The 25,386-nt window shown below is 46.3% G+C and overlaps 1 protein-coding gene across 2 annotated transcripts in view; it reads right to left on the bottom strand.

Moving 5' to 3' along the window:
* The window catches only part of ctbp2l (C-terminal binding protein 2, like), a gene marked incomplete at its 5' end in the record, with an annotated part of 46,102 nt that extends 20,920 nt beyond the window's left edge, over positions 1–25,182 (bottom strand). Inside the window, one exon of one of the 2 annotated variants that reach the window (XM_079237443.1) lies at positions 25,113–25,182. In XM_079237443.1, coding sequence (XP_079093569.1) covers positions 25,113–25,182 — 70 coding nt within the window. The remainder of the gene's footprint in view (positions 1–25,112) is intronic. The other variant, XM_079237444.1, reaches the window with a different exon arrangement.
* Between the last annotated feature and the right edge of the window lie 204 nt (positions 25,183–25,386).

Raw genomic sequence — 25,386 nt, 5'->3', positions numbered from 1 at the left:
TGAATAATTTAAGTGTATCTACTTAATCGCTATGAATTGGGACTTTCAATAGCTCTAGAAAAAGAAAGGTGCGCAAAAAAAAGTAAATACACCAACATTAGCTCCTTACAAATTGATTTTATGAGAAGATTCTAAACTATATTCACATTCAACAAAAAGCTTTCAACCTCAACCCTCATCACGCACAATGTGTGCAATAACGTGCGCCGTACTTGTTCGAGTTGCAACGGCAAAGTGAGATTTCCGCTTGAAAACGAGGACACAACAGGAATGCACTTGCATGGCTGTGGCAACAAATGAATAGGAACCCACACACACAACCTTGGCGGGCTGCCAGGAAGCTGCCAAGGACTGGAGTAACGGAGAAGTTTGGCACAACGCACAGATGTGCCGTTGGGTCTAACAACACTTTGTTTTCCTTACTGGAGTTTCCTCCCTTTTTCATATGGCACTCTGCCAGAGCCTGTACTCCTGGTTTACTGAGGCTCAATTACTCATTTACTACTTTCCTCCCTCTTACACACATACACACACAAAACCTGCCATAAACACACACAAACCGATCTGCCTGTGACAGCACGAGGTCACTGCATGAGTTGTAGTGGGTAAAGAGAGGGGGTAAAGAGGGTGAGGGTGGGTGGGGGTATAAGCACCCTTTGTTGGCAGCCTCCTCCCTGCCCTTCCCTCCCTTCACTTCCCCAAAAGTAGCACACAAAGGCTACTTGTCCTGCACTGCCAGTGCCCCACCCCTGTCACCACCCGGCTGCCCGCCACGCCAATCCATCCCCTGCCAAGAAAATGAGCGCACGCCTGTTTTAAATGGTACCCTCTGTGTGCATGGGCGGCCGGGGGCCCACACTCGGGACAAAAGCGGGTGTCAACAGCATCCATGGCACAACCAAGCCGGACCTCCCCCCCCCCAACCCCACTCCCCTCCCTCTCCTTTTCCCGCTCTTTTATTCTTTGCTGTTGCCCCGAGCTACGGAGAGCGCTCCGAGCCCAAGACTGCAGAGGAAGCAAAAAAACACGGCGCCAAGTGCAGCAGCACAGACCTCAAAACGACTACATTTTGGACTACTTGCCTACCTTACCTTACCGACCACACCACACAACACACACACACACACACCCCCAGTCCCCTCCCCACACCTACACTCTCACTCCCCCCTCCTCTATTCCACACTCCCCCACCTCTCCCCATCCACCTACCTCCCTCCCACATGCCAGACTTTATTAGACATCCAGAAAAGAAAACAGGAAACATGCGGCTTGCCTGGAAAATGTTGTCTCCACATTCTTCGTCTTAACTACGCATCGCAGCGAAAACAGAAGATGATTGAGGCGAGTCGGGAGGGTAAAAAATTAAAATAAAATATACAAAAAAGGGAATTGGAAGACCCTCCGCAATAATCCAAGGAGGGCGACCCCCCTCCCCCTTCTCTCTCTCCTCTTCTCCCTTCTTCTCCACCTCCTCTTCCTCCTCCACTCCTTCAACCCCCCCCTTCCCTCCTCCCCCCGAGTTGCTCCTCTTGGTCTGGCCCTGTTGGTGAGGGGAAGGGGTTTTTGCGGAGCGATGTCTCACTAAGCCCCCGGCTGCATCATCTTCAGTCCATGCCTTTGAGGGCTGAGAGAAAAGCACCATACACCAGCGGCGTGCAGGCTGGTGATCGGATGGTAGCGGGTTGGAGAAGGTGGGGAGGAGATGCTTTTGTCCTTCTTTTTTTTTTAATCTCCCAGGAAGAAAAGGCTGCGGTCGGGGAGCGTGATGGCTGGAAACTCTCTCTGCCGCTTCCTCTGCTGTCAGCTGCGCAACATCTATTCACTGTGGGTCTCTCCCTCTCTCTCTTTAGCTCTTTTCTCCTGCCTTTGTCTTAGCAGATAATACACCAGGAGAGGTAGAAGAAAAAGAAAAAAGATCTTGCGACAGAAGAAAAAAAAAATCTGTCTAAATCAAAAGTGCCAGCTTGAACATGCAGAGCTGAGCTCTCTGGGCTCGCACAATTTACTCCCCGGCTGCGTTCACTTCATAGAATCTGCACACATAACACACTCACGGCACAATCCCTCCTCCCTTTTCCCCTCCTCCTCCTCCTTCTTCTTCTTCTCCCCTTTTTTATGTTTTATTTCTGATCTGGACTCCATAGTGTTTTAAAAATGCCTGCCCCCTTTCTCCCCCCTCTCTCTCTCTCGCGCTCTCTCTCCCTCACACACACACGCTTTCGTTTGCTCCCAACATCACCTCCCTCAGCCTCTCGATTATTTGGTTTCCTCCCCTGCTTTTCCACTTTCATCTGGACCTCAACAACTCACCTCAATACACACATACATACACACAAAAAACACAACCTCACCCCGGCATTTTGCCGGTTACCGGGAAGAGATTGAAATGGTGACATATACACATACTCTCCCCTCCATCGCACACACACACACACACACACACACACACACACACACACACACACACACACACACACACACACACACACACACACACACACACAGAGGAACAATGCAACATTCAAGCCACTCCAGCAATAACATTACAGTGGGCTGTTTTTTGCACCATCAGGGAAGTCATCAGAGCCGAGTGTGCTAAGTTCACAGTTTGGTCCCGGGAGGGACGAGGAGGAAGAGGAGGAAGAGGAGGGAGGGGAGCGGACTGACAGATCGCTCTGCTGAATGACTGCGAGGACGAACGGCTGAAAACACCCTGTTTAGAATAACAATGTAACCGGAGCCTCCCTGCAATTCTGCAGCACGGCCAGAGCACGGCGACGCACACACACACACACACACACACACACACACACACACACACACCTCACCGGCAGCATGACTGGCGCGACCAATAGACAAAGAGCCCGGCGTGGTCACACGCCAGAACCGATTATCACTGACAGTAAAGTGGAAAGGTGGAACGGCCCGAGCAGTTTTGGCTCAGGGGGTGGGCATCCTGGTGTGAAGCCACTTTTCCCTGCTTTTCTTCTTCTTCCGCAGAATAATTGTGTGCATCCACTCTAAGTGTGTTTTTATGTGTGTGTTTAGGCGACTATCAGGGCTGTTGCTTCTCAGCGGGGGAAAGCCCGACGAGCAGAGACGGGGCACGTCAGCCGAGACGCCGTCTGTAGCAATGACACATCTGAGGGAGTGTGACCATCAAAGGCAGCAGCCCCCACTTCCTGCCAGTCGGCCAGACACACACACACACACACACACACACACACACAAATACACACTCTTGATGGAGTGTGGGGATACGGCTGCCCCTCTGATCTTTCTCTCTTCAATAACATTAGAGGATGTGTAAGTGAAGGGGGGGGCGCCGACTGACAGCAATATGTTAATATGGAACGTGGCAGATCACAGCTTCTCAAAAGACAGAGCCACTCTGCGAGTTTGGGGATATTTTAATAAGAAGAAGAAGAAGAAGAAGGAAAGAAAGGAGGGCGTATCAAAGAACACCAGAGTTTGCCACCAATTACTGCAAACTCCATAGGTCAAATAGTGTCGGTTAAAGATGATATCTGACCGCTGCTGCTTCACAGGTATTGTTGAGGGTTCAGTCCCTCGAGGAGTTTCTTGTGACTACTTGACCCAGATTGATTGCATTTTAAACAGCGTTTTAAATCTATTGAGTCCATTCAGTAACCTCAGTGCACCATTAAAACAATAATCGTGGGTATCTGAAGACAAAATCTTTCTATCGTCGCAATGGACTGTTTGAATTTGTGTTAATCCTTTTTCTGATCAAAAGTCTGCAAATTCCTAGAGGGCCCTGCTTCCCTGAAGATATTCTTGTGATCTCTCCAGCAGGTGCCCTGGCTGACAATCAGAGGCTGATGAGCCCAGAAAGATCCAGTCCTCAGTGGGAAAGATATAGCTGGACATTGGGGGTGGGTTGCGTGCAGCCAGAGGCCTGTAGCAAACAAACAGCTATATGCTCCATACTCCAGCAGTTGACGTGCATGTTGTTACATGTTTGGAGGGGGCGAGTAAACACTAATGAGAACAGATTTGCGCAGCAGGCCCCCCACACTTCCTCTTTAAGATGTAGAGCCGCCAGACTTGGGTCTAAACCAGTACTGAAGGCTACATCTGTTCACCCCACATACTCTGTTGTCATAAAGCAAAGCCACAACCACACCTGTGAGCACAATCAATTGTGCCTGCACACGCCCAGTTACTTATACACAACCTGATCGATGACCTGAAGTCAAACTGATCAATACTTAAAGCTCATTATTTATTTTTTATAGAGTTCTTATTTTTCTCTCCAAATATCTGTGAATTTATCCGTTAATAAAAATCTGATTTTTAAAGTAGCATTTGCAATTCAAGCATTCTATATTTGATTCTTTCTTGTTTTGTGCATCACTTGTTAGTTTTGGGGATTAAAGTCTTTTCTCCTCGCTTCTTGAGTTTCCTTTTTCTGAGCGGTCATCAACCCTTTCTTGGATGTTTTAGTGTGAACAAGGGCGTACAATCTGGGTAAACATCTGTTTACCGGTAATCCAATCTGTTCTTATTGTATAGTAATAGGTCATTTTATTCATAAAAGAGTACAAATCTGTAAAAAAAAATGTAAAGGATGAGATCCAGGTTTGTCAGCAAAGAAACCGCTGAGCTATCTTTCTTTAGAAGCATTTTTCTTTTAGAGGCATAATAATACAGTTTTTTAAATTCAGAGTCAGAGTCTACACTCCCATCTGCTGCATGACTTCTTAAAGCCCTTCCCTTTTTCACAGTGAGACATCAAGAGCGCTCTGGAAGACCCAACAAATGGCCTGAACCTCCCTACAGTCCGTGTGAGAGGGAGCCCTCTTCTTTGACCGGCCTAATTATACTGGAAGCGCCCTTTTCCTGGAAGCGCTGGAAGTTGGCTGCTGAGAAGACGCTGGATGTAGAGGCCTGTTAAAGCCCCCCCGGAAGCACTTAAAGGTATCGTAAGAAAGCCGATGGTAGAAGGAGCTTGGAGATGAGACTTCAGCTGACCACATTACGACCAGAAGCTCAGGGGTCCGTTTCAGATGCTGGACTCTGATCAGTAAGGGGGGCTCTGCTGAGAGGCAGTGGAACGATGGAGAATACCCACACCAGCTCTTTGAGTTTGCATTATTTAAATGATTTTTTTTTGCCGTTCTTAACTCTTGTGGTGTATTACAACGGTTGTGACCTTTTGTAGTTTTAACTCGAGTATGTGCTGCTTCGATGCTACTGTTCAATAAATTACACTTGTTCACCCAAATTCCAGTGCTGTTTTTATGCCTTGTGTGGACGGTGCGCGCGCACACACACACACACACACACACACCTCGCTCAGCATCTTCTCTCTTCATCCCTCTGCTTGGAAGTGTAGAAGTACCTCAAAGTCCTGTGTGCGGGCTAAACGGCGGCTTTTTGAGGCCGATGCCGCCGTGCCTTTCCAGGCAGTGCCGGGTAATGCAGCCTCTAGAGGCTTCCGCTCAGCCCTATCGGATCCACCGAGGGAAGGCTCTGGCTGGGTTAATCTCCATTATACGGTTTGCGAAGGACTCAGCCAGATATTTCTCCGATCTCGGCTGAGATGGACAGCATAGAGATGACACTGACCCTGACCCAACTACGAGGAACACTCTGCAATACTCCGCAAGTTAAACAACTCATCCACTGATTCTGAAAAAAGCAATCGAACAATCTCTTTGCCCACTCCACACCTCATGCACAGTGGATGAATAATACATTATCATCTCAGCCATCAGGTGTATTTGTTCGCTCAACAACTTAGTTTAAGAACTTTAAACCCGAAACAAGCTGCGAGTGACGCAGTCGTTGTACAACTTGCTGATAACTGATAACAAGTTTACCCGTTTCCTGCATTAAAAACATCCAACAGTGGGAGCAAGATGAACTGGACATTCTTGGTCCAGAGATGGAGAGAGTGAGCAATAAGCAGAAGTAGTGTAGTTTTTGGTGACGCAAGTCTAATTTCCCCAAGGTGAATATTTATTTAGGAGGCCCAGGTTTATCCACTGAGAGGCACCTGTCGTGGCAGCGGCAGCCAGGGTAAATAACGCCCCCAGGCATGTTTGCAAACACACACCCTCACACACACACACACTCTCTCTCTCACACACACACACATACACATACACAAGAGCCCCCACCCCCTTAGCAGCGGTCCAGATAACAACCCTGAGTCAACACTGCCACTCTGCTTTTGTTTTCTCTGCCTCCCCTCCTCTCTTCCCCTCCCACGTTCCAATCCCTGTGGAACCGTGAGGACCAGGGCTGAAAAGATGCCGAGATGAGGGACAGGGAGATAGTGTAAGAGAAACGAGACAGAGGCTAAATCACAGCACGGGAATGCAAATGAGTGCATTTTATTGGAGGACCGGGGGGGGGGGAGCAGGTTTTATTTTACAGGTAGGAACAGCCCCCATGTGGCCTCTGGATCAGTTGCAGCAACAGCGAAGGAAGAAAAACGGACATTTTCACTCTGCCTTTTTACTCGGGGAGGAATAAAAAAAAAGAAATATCATAAATACAAAACCCACAACTCTCAGAGGCTGGTGTAGTCATAAAATACATTTTGCTTTGCTTTCATGCCTCCGCCGCCACAACCTCCTCCTCTTCTTATCCCTCCTTCATTCATTCCCTCTTGCCCCTCCCCCCTGCAGAGACACACTAAAGTTGCTGAAATATGGGCACAAACCGACACTACCCACCCCCCTCCTCCTCCTTCTCCTCCTCCTCCTCCTTCCCCCCATCTGGAAAAACACAGTGAGAAAGTGAACTCGCGCCAAGTGGGAAAGGGACGAGGACGGAGGAAATGGGGTGAGCCAGCTGCAGGCTGTCTCCAGATGTGGTGGCTCTGGGGACGGGCCACTCTGGCGCTGTTAAGGGCGACTCAGGGCTCCCTCCTTCCCCCTTTTCCTTCCATCGCTCCTCCTCCTCTCTCAGTGACAGGAGCCATCTGGCCTGGCAGAGAGAGTGGAGACGCAGCAGCGAGTCCCGCCCTCCCAAGTGTGGCCCCTGCGTGCCATTCAGTAGAGTGCACGAGTAAATAAAATGCATGCGCACACACACACACACACACACAATAACTCCCACTCTGCTCCGTTCCCCCCTCCCCACCCCGCCAAAAGCTGTCACATGGCCATTAACCCATCGAAGCTACGGCCCAGCTGTACTCCATTACGATAAATACACCAGGGTCGCGGGGTCTTGTCAGCCAGGAGTCAGCCATCACACACTATGAGGTGTTCACTTACAGCCTTTTAAAGCTCACTTTGCTAAAGAGTTACAGCCATTTTCATGCTCATAACCTCCCGCCGGCTTCATCTCCTACACCCTCTGGAAAGAAACTCCCGCCCACCTCCTCATCTACCTCGCTCCAACCAAGACAGATGATATTCCACACTCTCTGGCAGAGCAGACCCCTTCCCCGCCACCCACCATATCCCCAAACCCCCTGTAACTGGAGTTTGCGTTCCGTTCACACGATACGAACGCCCGAAACACCCGACACCTCCGAGCTACGCCGAGGCTGCCCCGCTTCCTGTGTGCATTTCGCTTGAGCTAAAGCGCAATTACCTGCAAGTGACAGGATTCTCGCAAACAAGCACGAAACGAATGCAGAGCCTCAAAAACATTTACTGGAGCACAAATCATTCGACTCGTTTTAGTCCTCGGAAAAATGTAATAGCTGAACCCTCCATCTGCATCTCTCCATTGTCAGTCATTACAACTCTGTTAAGAATACTTTTGGAAAAGGTTAGCCAGTTAAAGCTTTGGCTGCTTGGTCTTTGTACGGCTTGGGAATACTCTTAAAAGGATTCCTGAGTAATTGTCTTTGCTGCAGTACAAATTGGGACGGGAGGAAAATGGACTGTAATGACTGAAAGGGTACAGGGTAGTTGCAACCTAATGGCCAACGGGAGCGACGCGGGGTTAATGCTGCACTGTTCTCTCGGATATTATTGAACGAATAAAACACTCCATGTCCTATTAGCATGTACAACATACCGAACAGCGGAGATGGGGCTTGCCCCTTGAGTAGTTTTTATTTATTTAATGTATTCATTATCTTAGCATCTGCTCTCTGGCATAAAAGAAAGCTCTTTTAAGTTTCTGCAATTCGGGGAAACAGCATTCAGCGTGCTTGCTAGACAATTGTCAGGGAAAATGTGTACACACAAATATTCTAATGTGACCAAAATGTCCTAAAGCTGTGAAAAACAACTAAAAACAACTAAAGCTTGATGGATTTCCCCCCACTTATCCTTGCTGCCTATTTCATGTGCTCTCACATGGGAGATGTTCTGAGGGTCCCTGCTGTGTTTGTTGGCTGCGGAGCTGAATGAATGGCAACTAGTAGCATTGATTTGCAGCGTGGGCCGCAGATCAAACCACAGGACAAAAGACCAGGCAGGCGGACAATGGAGGAACACAGTGGGCCGCATGGGAAACTAATGACAACCGGTCGATCAGGACGACCGCAACCGACCACAGGCGCGGTCGTTCCAGGAAGGAACGGGCCTCACAACACGCGACTAGAGGTCAGCGCCACAATGAGGTAGCCCATGGGGTGGTCAAGTTCTTCCAATAGGAACACAGCTTACTGTTCAAACTCTTTATTCTATTCTTTCATCTCCTCTTTATCTCACTCTTTATGTTCTTCATCCTCTGCGTTTCCCCATCTCTCTCCAACCCCTCATCACCGGCCATGGGCCGTGAAGAAAGTGAATGTGCGCGAGAGGTAAAGCAATCGGTTAACCTTTGAAATACCCTGGCAATGAGATCCAGGCCGCTCTTTACTCCTTTCAGCTGCAAAAAAAAAAAGGAAGAGAAGAAGAAAAAAAAAAACACACACACAAGGTTGGCCACCACTTCAGAGGGGATATTCAATATCCATGAGCTTTTTCATTTCACACTGATGAATAATTCAGGGTGACCTGCCCACCACTGAGTGAGAGAGGAAGAGGGGGAGGGAGACAAAAAAAAAGAAAGAAGGAGAAATGGGGAGGTGTGCAGAGGTAGTTGTCTGTTTTAGTGGATGCAGCTGTTGTCGTTGGACATGCACAAAACCAATCTCCTCCCCAGCTGCCGCGGGAGAGAGGAATAATATGCGGCAGAATTGACGACAGATAATTGGGGAGATTATATCAAAGTGCTGCCATTCTTACAGCGCGAGCAGCGAGCCCACATCGTCGCCATCCTGTAAACAAAACGGGATGGAGGAGGCCGGTAGTAGAATAAACATTACTGTGCGCTCTCCCGAAATAGTGGAAAGATTTTACTCACCAATCATAACATGTCATGATAAGCACGCACAGACACAGACACACACATGCACGCACACACTCTCGCCATTAGCGCTTAGCAGTGACCTTTAGGCCTGTTAAGGAGCATGTTAAGCCAGTTAATTCATTACTTTTTCAGTATGGTTATTACTTTCGGTCATGTCAATTCAAATGTCGGACCCTTTTCATCTTCAAATAAACACGTGCAGAACAAGATGCTCTGTTGAAAAGTGCACTCTACGTATTTTTTTCAGGGAATTCAGAAAAACTTCAAACGTCACAAACCGATGGAACTTTGTCTCTCACATGGATCACGAATACCTGCAAAAGAAAACTCCCTCTCTCAAGTTGCAAACTCATCACACTTTTAAAGACCCATTATTCATTAACAGCAGTCCAGTAGATGGGAGAACACCTACGACTCAAGGCCCACTTTCAGACCAGGGACGGCACTTCTGACCCTGTGGCAGAGGTCAGCTGCTCCTATCGCACACACGCACACACACACACACACAAACACACACTCTCAAGCTGTCATAAGCAGAGGGAGACCAGCTGTTCCTCATTCGCTCGAAGGCTCCGTTCCCTCCACGGGTTGGCTGGCTTCACAGAAACCATTAATCCCTCTGTGAACGCAACCGATGGTTTGGAAAGATCAACCATGAGAAGGCGCCGAGGGAGGGGTGAGGGGGTGGCGCGGGAGAGATGGGGAAGAGGCTCGACAACACTTTTTTTTTTGTTGAGGAAAAAAAAAAAAACTACTGCAGTGGAAAAATAGATTTTCCTGGCCATATTTCCCTGGGGACACAAACAATACAGAGGCCGAGTGGAGATGGAGCGGCGGATAGTTCATGTAACATTTACCAGGTTCTCGGGAAACTGGAGACACATGACAGAAGGACTGCGCGCAGATAAGCATTTAAGAAAGAGGTGAGCAGCGGCCTTTAACAGCATCAGAGCAGCAAACGTAGCAGTGTAAACATTTTCCCCATTTGCACTTCAGCAAATTACATTTGAAATCAAGCCCCGACTTTGAGGTTAAAGTCCTGTCTTTCAACTTCCACAGGTGTTCACAGTGCACACCTCATAGACATTATTCTTCATAGGTCCCAAATTTGAGGACAATTAATCCGACCTGCTACATGCAGACATGTCAGAGGATTTTTTTTGTGGGGAAACTAAATAAATATATTAAATAATAATAATACAATTATAATGGGATGAGTTCATTCATTTTCTTGATAACTTGTCTGCACCCTAAAATAAGGAATCAATGAACACGAAGGGGCTACACTTTCTACACCGGTTCCTCTGGCGTGTGGAGACACTCAAATTAACGCTGGAAGTCAGCCCTTTAACATCACGGTCACCGTTTCATTTGAAATTCAAATTGCTGGAAACAACTCCAATAATGACGCTGTGTTCACAGGACGAGCGTCTCAGCAACAGGCTACAAGTCAGTGACATGCCGGTACACACGGCACTCGCCGCTGCGTGCCGCGTTACTGCCGTGAGCTGGTCTCAATGCTGTTCAGCGTTCCAATGACGCGGTAAGCCGTCAACCTATTGTATACGTTTTGGTTTCACCCTGAATAGGCATAGTTTGCATAGATAGAGCGCATCCATGCATACACGTGCTGTTGTGCGGTATTAATGCTAGAGCCCGGTGAGACTGATTAGTATACAGCTACATTCCTTCTAATAACCCCTGACCGATGCATGCGAGCTGAAACCTCTTGTCTGTCTCCACTCATTCATATCAGAGGGATTAGTGAGGATGACAGACTCACACTGACATGTGATGCCTGTATAGTAGCATCCCCACAGAAACATATATATATAGCACTCTTTACGCACACACACACACACACACAGTAGGATTTCCTCACTCTAATTCTCAGCCTATTCCTAGACAGGTAGCGTAAAATTAGACCATAATCAATTACAGCAAAAAATAAAAGAATCAACTCAATCGTCAGGCACATGAGCAGTGGAGTGGAGAAAGACACTTCTGGGATTCTTTTGAAATGCTTGGTGGAATCACAAGCATTATCCGCAGTGGCCATAATCAACTTTTACACTGTTGAATGGCGTGCTGGGATACTCTAGTGTTGCTCAGGGATTCAGCTAGGTCGTGGCAGGTGTTATCAATCAGGAACCAAGAAAGTGCACAGTGGAGGATTCACGTTGTTTCACCTGGCTGTTCGAGAAAGCTGCAAGCACCAATACCGTATGCCAGGCAGTCAACCGTTCCAAACAGGCACGTTTTAACCGGGCACTGCTCCAGTGGATGTAAAATTGGGGTAACGCGTACGAAAAGGATTACGAGTCTTACGCTGTTCACCAAGTACAAACATCAACACGCAGCCTTACAGCTTAAGACTTTAATTTGAAACGCTGAAACAATGATCACAGTATCGCTGCCCTGACTTTCTCATTGCATTTGCTCAGTAAATGGTGCAAGTCAAAAGGAAGAAAGAGACAGGAAACTTAAGGTCTTGTCCCGATGTCCTGCTGTCACATCCAGCCGGCCTCCAATGGAGACAAACACTTCCTGCTGCTGAGAGAGGGACATCTGTGGTCTGTGTATATGTGTGATAGGAAAGCGGGGGGGCTGCGGCATTGTGTGTCATCCACATGTCCATATATCACAAGACACACTTTGGAGTGATGCATTTGAGGCAGCATAGGCACTAAATCAAAGCGGCCTCACACAGTCAAAGAGACAGACACTACCCTGTGTCTGAAACACGCACATAACACAGGCGTGTCCAGAAACTAAGTCGACGCACATGTCTCTTTCTGACAAGGCAGTGGAAAATCGCCAAGGAGCGCACACTGAAATCAATGTCACACATCTGAACGAAGAAGTTTTGCCAAGGTCAGATGAGCAAATTAGGCATGCATCCTCGTGGATGTCCTTCCAAATAAAAAAAGGCAGGGAAATTAAAATCCCATTCAAGCTCCCAGGGGAGTAATGTACTGGAAGGTTACATAACTGTCAGCAGCACCTGATGGCTTCCTATAAAAAAAAAGGGGGGGGAGGGATCTGTCATGTTTTGACTAACCTCCCAGGAAAAGACCGGATACAACCTGGGTACAGTGGCAGCAAGAGAGCAGACTTATACAGGTGAACACGTCAACTTGACACATCCCATATGGCTACAACAGGCTGTTGCCAAGTCTTGGTGTCTCTCCTTCCTGTTAACTACAAGCCTGCCCCGCCCCCTGCCAAACACATCACCGCCTCCTAATTCTCCAGCCCAGAAAAGTACAGCTGAAGAGCTTCTGTGGATTATCTCCACAAGCAATCCACGTGCTGGCATTTGTGGACAACACGCAGGCGTCCACCTTAGTTAATCTACAGAGTACGCACACGATGCAGGCTGCTAGCCAGTCACGTCTCTAACTAGCGGGTTGGCTATTCTGCTTCACGTGACATCAAAGTTAGGTTTACCCACCTGTGCTGCTCTGTGGGATGCTACTGACAGACAACTCCATAGCCAATGCCAGTGCTGCAAGGCGCTCTCCGTACTTTGGGTGGAAGGGAACTGTTGCAACTAAGCTCGACTCAACCGTTTAATGCCATTATTAACACTACTTATGGCTTTAGCCAACCAAGACAGCGCCCAGCAGAGAGGAGTACACAGGCAGGGCCCTCCCACCTGCACCTTTTACATACATATTTTAAGGAGCCACCGACTTCACTGCAGCTCACATCTTTGCTTTGAGAATAACAAAAATAAAATAATTTGACAGTATGGAAATGTGGATGCCTGAGCAGCTATGTGTAAATGTACACTTTGATGCAAGATGATAAAGAGAAGACTGGTTTGTATTTGAAGAACTAATTTATTCAGTCGGTGCAAAAAAGAATAATGTGTCAACTTTTCATCAATATGCATGTTTGAACATAAAACACCATGCATGTAATAAGAGGGGCTCTTCACTGGTGTGCTAAAGCCGTTGCACAAAAATGAGAAGCAATCTCTTGAGATGTGCACTGTTGAGAGAGAGAGAGAGAGAGAGAGAGAGAGAGAGAGAGAGAGAGAGAGAGAGAGAGAGAGAGAGAGAGAGTAGAAAGCAATGTTTTCATTAAGTGCCCTGCAATATCTTATTATTTTCACTCAATTTTCACCTTCTCCAAACTGCCCATGGCATAAAAAAAGAAAAGAAAAAAGAACAACAACAAGTGAAGAGAAAAATGCACAACACTGCATGCAGCCTTTTCTCCTTTCCTTAAATGTGAAAATTAGCTTCCTCTGATTACCACTGAAACCTAGGTTGCCTAGCAACAGACAATTAAGAAGTATGCGTTCCAATCGGCGGCAAGGGCTGTCCATTATCAGATGAAGTTACTGAAGCAACAAATGTCAGCTACATGCAAATTAGTTTGTTGTGCGTGTGCGTGCATGTGTGTGTGTGGGAGGGAGTGGGGGCACTGTGACTTTGGAAAGCCGTGTGTATTTGCATAAAGCTCAAAAAGGGACTTCCCACTCCCACCTCTCCTCTCCCCTCCGCTGAATCTTGCATCTCGCTTCTTATTTCCTTGACAACACGAGAAGGGAAGCCACTTCATAAAAGTCATTACTCTATAACAAGTGTAGCAACCCACAGACCCATTAGAGAGGCACGCAAGACACAGGGTTACATGGTGTTAAAGCAAGGTTAAAAAATGTAATTATTTCTTCAGCTCATCGGCTGTCATCAGCAGGGAAATATATCAGTTTGTTAAAAGGGAGAAATTAAGGCCTTTATGTATAAACATAAACTCAGATGATATCTTGCTGGAGAATTTACCCTTGCACTAAACTGAGCATAAAAAGCTGCCACACCACTTGTATTAACCTCGTATGAGACAAACAATTTCTACGCCTCAATCTCCATAATTATGTATTCAGGGAGACCACGAAGGATGAACAATTAACATATTCCCAGGAATATGTGATTAACAAGAATACACCACTGTAGATAACAAAGAAAAATATACATTTTGTACGCAGCAGCATTGATACGAGACCATCAAAAGAAAAACATTTCTTTCATCGTTACCGTCACTCTCTAAAAATGTAAAGAGGAGAAGAAATGTACTTTCAAATAACTTCAGTTTGCAAATGGAAGCACATTTTTACCTTCTAAGGCGAGAAAGATTCAGTTTGTTTCTAAAAGTATAGCAAACTAATAAATGAAAGAACTTTTTGCGGCACTACAATGCAATCAGAATTTTAAAACAGACAGAGTGTCTTTAAAAAACAGCTACCTATTATAGTCTATACAACTATACATCCAATTAGTGTAATTGGATTCAAAGCAGCTAAGCCCACGATTAGGTGAGAGTACAGTGTAAAATAGAATAGACAGCAACTAGTCTGCTTCAAAGAAATACACTTTTAAAAAGACATTTACTAACTCTGTCTTGTACAAAAGCGTTTGAGGAGTTTATTAAAAAGACAGCTAGTAAACAACATCCTGTATTAAAGTATCTAAATTGGACAAGAAACTTTGAACAAGCAATGTGGAGCGACAAAACAACTCCAAAGCACGCTGTTGCTTCAAAAATGAGTCTGACCAGTGAACTAAGTGAAAGAAAATACCAGAAAAAACATTGACCTTAATAACTGGAGCGCTGCTCAAAAGAAATGTTTCAACTTGGTGATGAGACAGGATCCCCTCCGGCAAATGACACAACCTTGTTGCAATACGTGTATAAATAGTTGCGTAATTTATAAAAAGACCTCTCAGAGCAAAGCTGCTTAACTTGTCAGATACATCTTACATGCTACTCCTCCGTTCAAAAAGACTGTCACTCTCATTTTTTGGAGTATGCCAAAAATCTATCAATCATTTACAGAATTAAATCTAACTGTGCTATCTAATCCAAGACAAAACAATTTCAGAAAAATTCAAAGATTTCCAAAAACCTACAGAAAAAATAAATAAATCAACAAGGAATAAGGACAGGGGGAGAAAGGGTTTGAAGAAATTAGTGAGAAAGGGGAGGTTTGACATTACTTGTGTCAGGCGTGGTGGCCATGGTTGAGACTATGACAGGTGGACCAGTGCGACGTCCTACCATCTTGGAGTTGTTAAGGTTTTGCAAGTGGAGAGTTGAGCAAGAAGTTGCAGGAACAATGGAACTCTCAGGGGCAATATTGATCCCTTTCCGAAGAAGTTGGGGGCTGTGAAGTGGGCTTGGAGCCGCGACTGGCGATGGTAGGGGAAGGTTGGGTGCTCTCTTCATCAGCTCCATTGGAGAATAGGAGCCGGAGAAGGTTTTGGGCGCCGCTCCAGGAGTGCCCGGAGCTGGTGGAGGCTGCTGTCCGAGAGCAGACAGGGCAAGACCGGTGTGGGCATTGTACATGGAGAAGGGTCTTCCCTGAGTCACAGCACTGCTATATCCTCCAGAACTTATTGGGAAAGGTCCAGATGTCAGTGGCCGTGTTGCTGGGTAGGTGGTGGTCTCCAGGAGGTGTTGGGAGGGTGCACTGTTGGGTCTTCTCCCAAGAAACTCTCCCATCCTGGGGGACACTGTCTGCATGGTGGTGGGAGGTTGCTGCATCAGGCTGGAGTCCATGGTCAAACCCTGGGGCTGCATGTAGTAGTCGTTGCGATTGCCGAAGCTGTTGGATCGGGTGCGCGTAACCATACCGCTTGCCTTGCAACCGAGCGCCACACGGGACAGAACACGGGCCTGGGCCAAGTTAGGGGCCACAGAGCGAACATCATGGTCCTCCATCATTCCCAACATGGCAGTGGAATCAAAGCCATGTTGCAGCAGGAGAGTGATACTGCTCTCAGCCAAGCCTTCACTTCGCAGGAAAGCCAAGAAGGCAGGGTCCACCATCTTCTTGGGGTCTGCAGCACTGAGATGTTGATGAGGCATGCTGGATGACATTCCAGCTGTTGCAGCCACCATGCCTGAGCAAGGGTCATAATTTGGGTCATACGGCAGCCTCTGGGAGGCTATTGCTCCATAAACCCGAGGGTGAGCTCCGTCCATTCCCAGAGAAGCGGTGTCCACCACTGAGTTGGTGGCAGCTGGCTGGCGGGGATCCAGGGACAAGCTGTTGAAATTGTTATAAGCTTGGTGAGCAGAGAGAGACGATGACTCAGCAGCGTAAACAGGAAGAGGGGGATGAACCCCGTAGACTGCAGGAGCGGGAGAGCGTCCACCAATACGGTGGATGTCTGGGATCATCTTAGACCCAAGAGTTTCTCTGTACAAACGGCTCAGCTCATGAACGGGAGGGGGAGGAGGTGGCGGAGGAGGCAGAGGAGGCGGTGGAGGGGGAGGAGGCACGGGGTTAGGTGTTGAAGCGGAGGGCAGCATGGAGGGTGTGGCCCTCGTCTGTCCTTGATCCCAGGGAGGTCTCATCCCACCAGAGCTAGGCCCATAATGCAAGGCTGATCTGGTGAGCAGGTGCTGGTTATCCCTGTAAAACCCAGACTCTTCAGGGAGCTGACCAGGTAAGGTAGGGTCGGCCAGGTAGTAATCCTGAGGTGGTGCAGAGGCCCGGCCTGCCATCATTTGCCTGAGGTAGAGGCTGTTGCTTTGATCGGGCACAGAGCTCTTCCTCAGTGACTGCTCCCCATGCCGGTCCTGCAGGATCCGCCTGTAGAGGGAGGACTGGAGGTCTGAATCCGGTTTCTCCCCGAGGTGATGGTGAAACCACACTCCACGATCTCCCCCGCCCAATGGCAAAGAATTCCTTCGCCCCGCAATGGTGCCACAGTAGTGACAGCGACTTGCTGCCTTGTCGTTCTCGCCTTCAGACCATACAGGACCACTCTGGCCCAGAGAACCACCAAAATGCGACTGCTCACACGAGTTAGGCATCAGTGAAGGAAATAAAGCAGACGGGTATAAAAGCGGAAAATAGAGCCGTGTATTGCGTTTCAACTCTCCAGTTACACTGACATGTGACAGCGGAGAAAAGGTGAAGCATGATGTACCCTTTTACCTGATATGCAGCTGTAGGGCCCCACCTCCCCACCTCACTCTTAAGTCTGTGCTATCATGTAGCTCCCTACTGGCAGGCTCTCTAAATAATTCAGCCCTGGAAACATTAGAAATCCACGAAGAGAGAGGCACAACATGTCAAACACAGAGGGAGTACATACACACATGAAAATAGTAAAGTGTAAAAACACACCTTTAGGACGAGACTGTACTCCATTGGACAGCAGTGATCATGCTTGTGCTGGGTGTCACGCTTTCATACAATACTAAGACCAGGGGGTAAATAAATTGGGGTAAAAACACATGCTGGACAATGCTAACAGAATGGAGGAGGGGACGAGACACGCTAATCCAATGGGGTTGATGCACGCCATTGGCAGGACAGTCCTCTGGTCCACAGCGTTTGCTACAAGGGGATTAGCGTCAAACTAAAACCTGCTTAAATCCACTGCCCCCTCTGACATCACTTGAACCAGATAGTGTACACAGCCAGCACGCTCCTGCGGCCCCTGAATGTGTTCACGGAGTGTAAAGTTACAGCGTTTACGGTGCTTAGTGGTTATTGCTAACCCTGTCGTTGGCAGCCGGCATCCCCATGGGCGTGAATGGATCTTCCCCGAGGGACTGGGGAGGTTGGGGACTGACATGCTTGGTGTGTAGTGTGTCCCTGGAGAGAGGGGGAGGGGCCGGTTGCAAAGGCTGGACACACAAGTGCTACTGAGGGTCAGACTTAATCCTGTGGCTACTAGAAGGAGACCAGGAGATGCTCCACTCATAGCATAGAGAATGCACAGCCTCCTCTACCGGGCACCTAGAGGTTCACACATGAATACACGCATACAAATAACCATTCAGGCAAATGCAGGTAAAGAGGGAAAAGCTCCCCACCAAGTTTGTTTTACACTGAGGCTAAAAGGAAGTATTTCAGATTTAGTAGCAAAGAAAAAAGCCATCAAATTTCCATCTTCAAATTGCTTGTTTTGTTTGACAACAGTAAAAAATGTAATAAAATAAAAGCAGAGAAAAGCAACAAATCCTAACAGGAGTTACAAAAGAAAAATCTCTTTATATTCAAAATGTCGTATATATACAGTAAGGCCATGCTAATCTCGCTTCAAAAAATGTAGATTCACAAAATGAATCAGTATGGACTTCCCTTTCACCAGCCGGGTCTTATTTCCGCTCACAGAGCTCACACTTTGCTATTACAATACACCAGACGTACAACGGAGCAGATGTGTCTTATCTGAGATGTTGCCATCTGAGAGATAACTGCCGGTGTTTACTTGCCGTGACAAGAGCAATGTAAACAAAAAAACAGCGGCAGGAGGAGAAGAAAAGGGAGCTTTGATAAGTGTGTGATGGGAAAAAAGCTGATAAGACGGGAAGCTGCCAGCTTTGACTTCACATCTAAGGCAGACAGTGTGGGGTTGGACAAGGCAGGAGGGGAGGAGGGTGTGATTGGACTGCACTGGACTGTGACAACTAGACTGCTGTTTCTATTATGTGCTTTATTTTGGGTTGAAATGGGGAACCAGTGTCTAAAAAGGAAGAGTTTTTGCAGCAGGTCTCCGGGGACATCATCTGTATGGTGCTGAAGCTGAGACACAGAGACAGCGTGACTGAGACGGGCTAAATCTATTTCTGTTTGGGAGTGACAAGAGGCTGCGATAGTCTTGTGTCTGTTTATGTTGTCCCACTACCTGTCAAGTCACAGAGGGGACACGCCATAACAAGCGTGTTTTCGTTTTAAAGTGATGCAATCATGATATAATATTTGCAAAAAAATTGGCTCAAACTTAAAATCGGAATTAGAGAACATTAAGTAGGTCAAAACAAAAATAAATCAGAACAGTTTCATTCTCCCCATGGGGCTTAGCAGTCCAGTTTAATGCACATCTGAGGGATGGGTTATTTCATTAGAGGTAAAGCATACCTCGCAATTTCCTCGCAGTGATTTCTCAGTGCCGTCCTCTCAGGTCTGAGTCTCCCTGCGCCTTTTTATCAGCTTTAAAACACGCCATTAATCACTGTGTTGGATCTCTCCACTACGATCGCCGACATAACTTATTTTAATAAGCCCCTTCCAGGGCCTGCGTGTCACTCTCAGATCCCCGCTACTTGACAAAATATCAATAACAATAATAAACATCTCAACTACGGTCAGGCCAGTGTCGCTGAAACCGAAACGAGGATATGGCACACCATATCTCCAGCCATGCAAATTGCCGCATTTCTCACTATTCATAAGCAAGGGAAGCTGTGGTAACATATTCATATTGTCTGCATTCTCTGATAATGCCTCTCATGAGAGCTGCTCCATAATTGAGTGAGCATGCTATATTACACTCATCAAGCAACAGGGACCCTTGTGCTTGCTAGCATAGATAATACAACAGAAGAAAAGAAAGCCCAAAGTTACCACAGTGGATATTTGGTTAATTGATGCCTCTGCCCTGTTTGGTAGCTCACAGCCAATCGGACGACTCTGTGAAAAGACCTCTAGGTGTTCAATGTGTCGAACAGACGTCCAGCGACAGTCATGCCTTTGGAGCAATCTGGCCATCTTTCTAGGGCACAGGACGCTAACGGCGGGACTTGGCAGGCGGCACAGGCAGAGATAGCTGCGGAATGATTTAGATAGCTGCGACTCTACAACTGCTGATCCATTAAACTTTCATGGGGCCTTCATAAATTAAAGCCATGACTGGAAGAACTTGAAAATCCTACTCAATTACTGTGATTGTACAGTATATTAAAGTTTTAACGAGCCCCTGGGCCTTTTCCTCGCTCTAACACAAGTACGGGCAGGAAGGAGGGGGTGATGAGGAAAGAAAAACACATGGTACCAATTCTGGTCCGATGGCTTTTGGAGGGTTCACATCTGCTGCGTTAGCGAGACTCTATCCGCCGCCTCCTTACCACCTCGCATTTCTGCAGTCTATGACACAGCATGTCGCACATTTGCATGGGTGGGAGGAACGTTCGCTACTGCAAACCTTTTAATCAGAAGGCGAGACCTCTGGTAGACTTGGTGAGACAACTGATTAGAGTTTTGTCTTCCATTTTAGTCGGTTTTTTTTCCCCCGTCTTTGCCTCGTGCGGAGCCCGCCTATCATTATCAAGCCAGTGGCCCATACTGCATCACAGATGGGGCAGACAGAAGGGAGACACGACAGCCCGCTTGCTTTTTGGAGAGACGAGGAGAAGTGTGCAGCTGAGTGAGAGAAGAGGGAGGGAGAGTGAGAGAGAAAGAAAGAAAGAAGAAAGGATAGAAGAGAAAATGTAATTTGCCTCCACATCACTGATGAAAAAAAGATAAGTAGTCTATTTGAACAAAGGATCACTTTTCCAATATGTTCAACTAAGCTGTGGTTGTAAGCAGAGATGTAGTGAAGGGTACGGAAATACTGAATTCTAAAAATCGAATATGAATATTTTGTACATCTCCTGGTGGTAATGCATGGCTTACAGAAGGTAGGTAGGTAGGTAGGTATATATATATATATATATATATATATATATATATATATATATATATATATATATATATATATATACACCCTCCTACACTTTTAATTACTATAAAACCTGGAGAGCATTGTATTGTCTCTTTTAACTTTCTGATTTCCTAATTTATATCAGTAAATATTGTTGCGGGTGAAATAATAATAATATAAGTCTGAATTAAAGTGTGTTGTTAGCATTCCACACATGACCGATTTTAATCCTGGATGCCTAGCAGTCGACACTCAAAAATATATTTTCACATACGCAGCAGAGCAGTAACCCGCCATGCACTTGTGCTGGGTACAAAACAAACCAACAGATATAATCCTCGTTAGGAAGAACAATTGACTGCCGAGTTACTTTTGTGTTTTGTTCAGCAACTAATATGGATAAATGATATTCCTAATATTGACACCGTAAAGTGTCTCCGTGTAACACAACATGAATAAAATGCAGATGTTGATTAAAAACATTATCTCACTAGATAAGAGCGGCTCTAATCTAACCCAGAGGGGAACTAGTACTGCAGTCTACGAGCAAAACAACAATCTTAGCGAAGGAAAAAAAAATAAAAATTAGAAGAAGCAGATCAGGAGCAGAACTGTCCTTCCTCCCAGCCACTCGGCCCTGTTGCTGCAGAACAATAAACATTGGTTCAGCTCAAATTAAGCCGAGAACATGAAAGGACCTGAGGCTGGGAGGAACATGGGCCACGGCAGATCACTCCTCATCTCTTCAGATGACAGAAATGAATCTCTTCACCCCTGAGAGAGAGCAAGAGAGAGAGAGAGAGAGAGAGAGAGAGAGAGAGAGAGAGAGAGAGAGAGAGAGAGAGAGATTCCTCATAACGCTGATTTAAAGCGAATGCTTCCAAGCAGCTGCTTTGATTGAGCTAACTAGCAGCTTTTGATAAAAAACAGTCGCGACCAGCTCCCTGCCTCCTTATTTGCAGACAGAGCAGATTATGCTAAACACATATCAAGGACTTTAATGGCTTAATCAGCCTTGTCATCTCGCCACCGGGTTTCCTTAGATACGACATTTCTGATCCCACTGCCATACGTGCTGATGTAAAACAGCTAGAATGAACTGGTCCACTAAATATATATATATAAAAAAAAGTAAATTACACCTGGCATGTTGTTGGAAACGGTCTTGGCCGATAAGACTTGTTTTTTTTAGTGTCGGGGAAAACAATAGAAACAAAAAGGCGAAGTCTCTGTTGGACAGTGCAGAGAGAGTGTGGTCTCAGCAGACGTTTTTTGAAAGAGGACGCTCCAGATTTTCACTTGAAAGAGATTGAGGGGAGACGGCACGAATCACGGCTTCATCTGGTGTGTATCTGTTTGCCAACTGCGGGCCTGGTTGAAGTGTGAACCTGGATTAGGATGAGTTAGTACCGACCGTAGCCAAGAACGCTCTGTGAGGATTTTGCCTGCGTGTGAAACAAAAAGCAGAGAGCCTTGCTTCATGTGTGTTTTCTGCTTGCACGGTGACAATCGCCATGGCAGCCTTATCATGCCGCTACATGCAATCAGTGGGACAACTTTGCCTGGTCATTGGCTCATAAACAAATCGCAAATCACAAGCTGTTTTTTTCTTCTTCTTTACGCCCTCACAATGGCCGCCAGAGGACTGTTTCACTGATCCTGTATGATGGCCATCTGGAGAGTTAGAGAGGGAGAGATAGTATGTGTACGTCTGTGTGTGTGTGTGTGTGTGAGATGGAACGTCGGCAGGTACGCTCACCATGAAGTAGCTCTGCATGCATCACAGCAACACCTGTTACCGTCTCTCTGTGCGTCTCCTGTGGGCTTTGAGCTCGAGCCCAGCAGAGCAGACTAACTGTTGTCCCCCCAGGAATGATTAACTACCTCAGCTGTCTGATTCACACAAATGCAACAGCTGGATGTGGACTGCAACTCTAATCAGGAAGGATTTCCACCAATGAACGATCCACCTGTGATGTGAAATACGACCGCTTTTGTGATTCGGATCGTGAAGGGAGCGGTTATTCAAAAAGGATCCTCGGTGGACTTTCAGCGGACTCCTGCCGCCGTGATATCGTTTTGTTGCGTTACTGTTTTACAAGATTCTGCTGTATACTAAAGCTACTGCCATCAGCTTGCTAACTTAGCTTAGCATAAAAGACTGGGAACAGGGAATACAGCTAGCCTGGCTCTGTCCAAAGGTAACTAAACCAGCTCCTCTAAAGCTCACTAATTAACAATAAATAAATGTCTTGATTATTTAATCTGTACAAAAGGGTAAACAAATAAAACTAAAATCTGCATTTTATGGGGGGGTTATGCTATTAATTATGTTTGGGCCCAGGACCAGTAATGTCCTGATGGCAAAAAATAAAAAATGGCCATGAACTTTAAAGGTTCCAGGCTGGTTAGAGGCTTATCTTTGGGCAGAGCTAACCAGCTGCTGGTGGCTAGCTAGCTACACATTGTACCTACAGACATGGAGAGTATCATCTGACTCTCGGCAAGCAAGCCAACCAGTGCATTTCTCTCGATGTTTTAGGTTCAAGGCTACGCTACTTTAGATGAAAACTAAAAAATGAACAGTCCAAATTTTAATATAATGGATAAAGTCTATTTTAAGTTTGCAGACAAGATTTCAGAGAAAGATCTGAAATAGCATTTCTACGTCATCTCGGGAGATCTAAATGTATAGAAGACATAATTGAAAAGTTATCTGAATAATTAAAATGTGGGCAAAAGAAATTGCGGAAAGACTATTTCTAAAATCCTGGCTACAGCCTTGATCAACTTTGAGAATAATACAGTATTATGTTTTATTTCTCTCTTTTCTTCCTATTTGCATTTTATTGTAATGTATTCTTCTAATGCATTCTCAAATGCTACAAGCTACTACTTTGGATACAAAATTCACCATCACTTTTCTACTGCAGCGGCAGAGACCAAAAAACTCAAGATTGGATTTCTTGAGCTAAATTGGCTTTTACAGGATGCTCGGCATATGCCCTTCATTTCATGTGCACGACGCCAAGGTGCTTACATCATGCTGCAAAACAAATACGCTGGCACTGGGGGTAATGGTGCGTCTAGCTTCATTTTCCAGCACTGCAGTCATGCCTGCCTCTCCCTGCGCTGGCTCCTGGAGGGCCCAGCAGCTTAACAAGCCTCTCGGGGACCCAGACAGCAGAGAGATGATTTTACCTCAGGACACAGTCTGACAGACACACACAAAAAAAACATGCTGGGCAAAGTGGGTTTAAAAATGCACATCCACGAGGCTTCAGACACAGTTTATACACCCACGCAAAGACTCATCTTCTTTGTTGCTCGGGCGCAAGGCAGGGGGCTGCTCTTCTATGTTCGGGCCCTTCAATACAACGGCGCTCTGTAACCCACAACCTAAAGCCTAATAATCACTGCTGTTCATGGGGTAAAATTGGCTGCTTCCAAAACAGCCGTGACAGGAGAGAAACCATTCAATCCCCCGCGGTAATCTAACTCCAGTGCAGATGTTTAGAGATTCTCCATAACCATAAGTCCCATAGCAGACACTCCGACATAAACAAACAGCGGCTCACGCAGAGGCCAGAGTGAAGACATAAGCTTGTTCACATCCGCCAGATGACTGTTTGCTGCGGAGGTCAAAGTGTATACCACGAGAAAATGATAGCAATCAATGAGTATTGATCACCAATAGGTCTTAGGGTTGCGCTTACAATGAGGATGGTCGGATGGGGGATGTGTAGCTTGGAAACAGTGTCAGGAAGATACATTAAAAAAAATATGCTGTAAGTATAGAGAGGACTTCTTTTGCAAAATAACACAATATATGACTTATTAGTATCGTCACAGTAAGTGGTTTGCAGGTCAAAAGAAAGGTAGATTTCTAGGTAAAATGAAAACAGTTTTTAAAATGTATTTTTCAGCATTTAGGTTTTCAAAATGATAAATACATGTCACAAGTCAACCAGATGTAGCTCAGTTTATACCTTGATATTTGGGAAGAAAATAGATTTTAATGCATTTGGCCACTTAAACAGGGAAGACACTGTACAAACCTTAAATTATTTATTCACATCAACTATTACTGCTTCTTTTAATCATAATAATCCTTCACTTAATCAGATAATTTACTAGTGAAGAGAGCACTTGATTTGATGCACTGGGGCTCTAAACAATATCAAACACACCCAGATCAAGTTCAATTAGCCGTGAAGTCCAGAATCCTGACAAACTGACTCTGCAGTCCCACTTCTTTGTATCGAGAAAGGCACTTGGAACTAAAGTGTTTGTTGGCGAAAGTGCAGAAAACAGTGTGACTCTTAAAGCGGAATGAGTGATAGTAAGAAGGTAAGGACGGACACATACTCATAAGTTTACCTTCGCAGATCCGATCTAGTCTCTGCCTCTTCACTTTGTGTTTGTCAGTCAGGGACATGGCGTCAAACACAGCACGGGCACAGGACGGCACGATTCGACTCGGCACGGCACGGCACGGTTCGGCACCTCTCCTCCTCAGCCGCAAATTCTGGCAAGGTTCAGACTCCTAGTGCACTGTCAGCACTATTCCCCGGGGCATACCGCCTCGGCACATACACCTGCAGGAAAGGGACAAACGCACAAAAACCTGGTTAAACACAAC

This window comes from Taurulus bubalis (genome assembly GCF_910589615.1).
Source record: "Taurulus bubalis genome assembly, chromosome: 2".
NCBI lineage: Eukaryota > Metazoa > Chordata > Actinopteri > Perciformes > Cottidae > Taurulus > Taurulus bubalis.
This window is presented reverse-complemented; position numbering and strand designations above follow the sequence as displayed.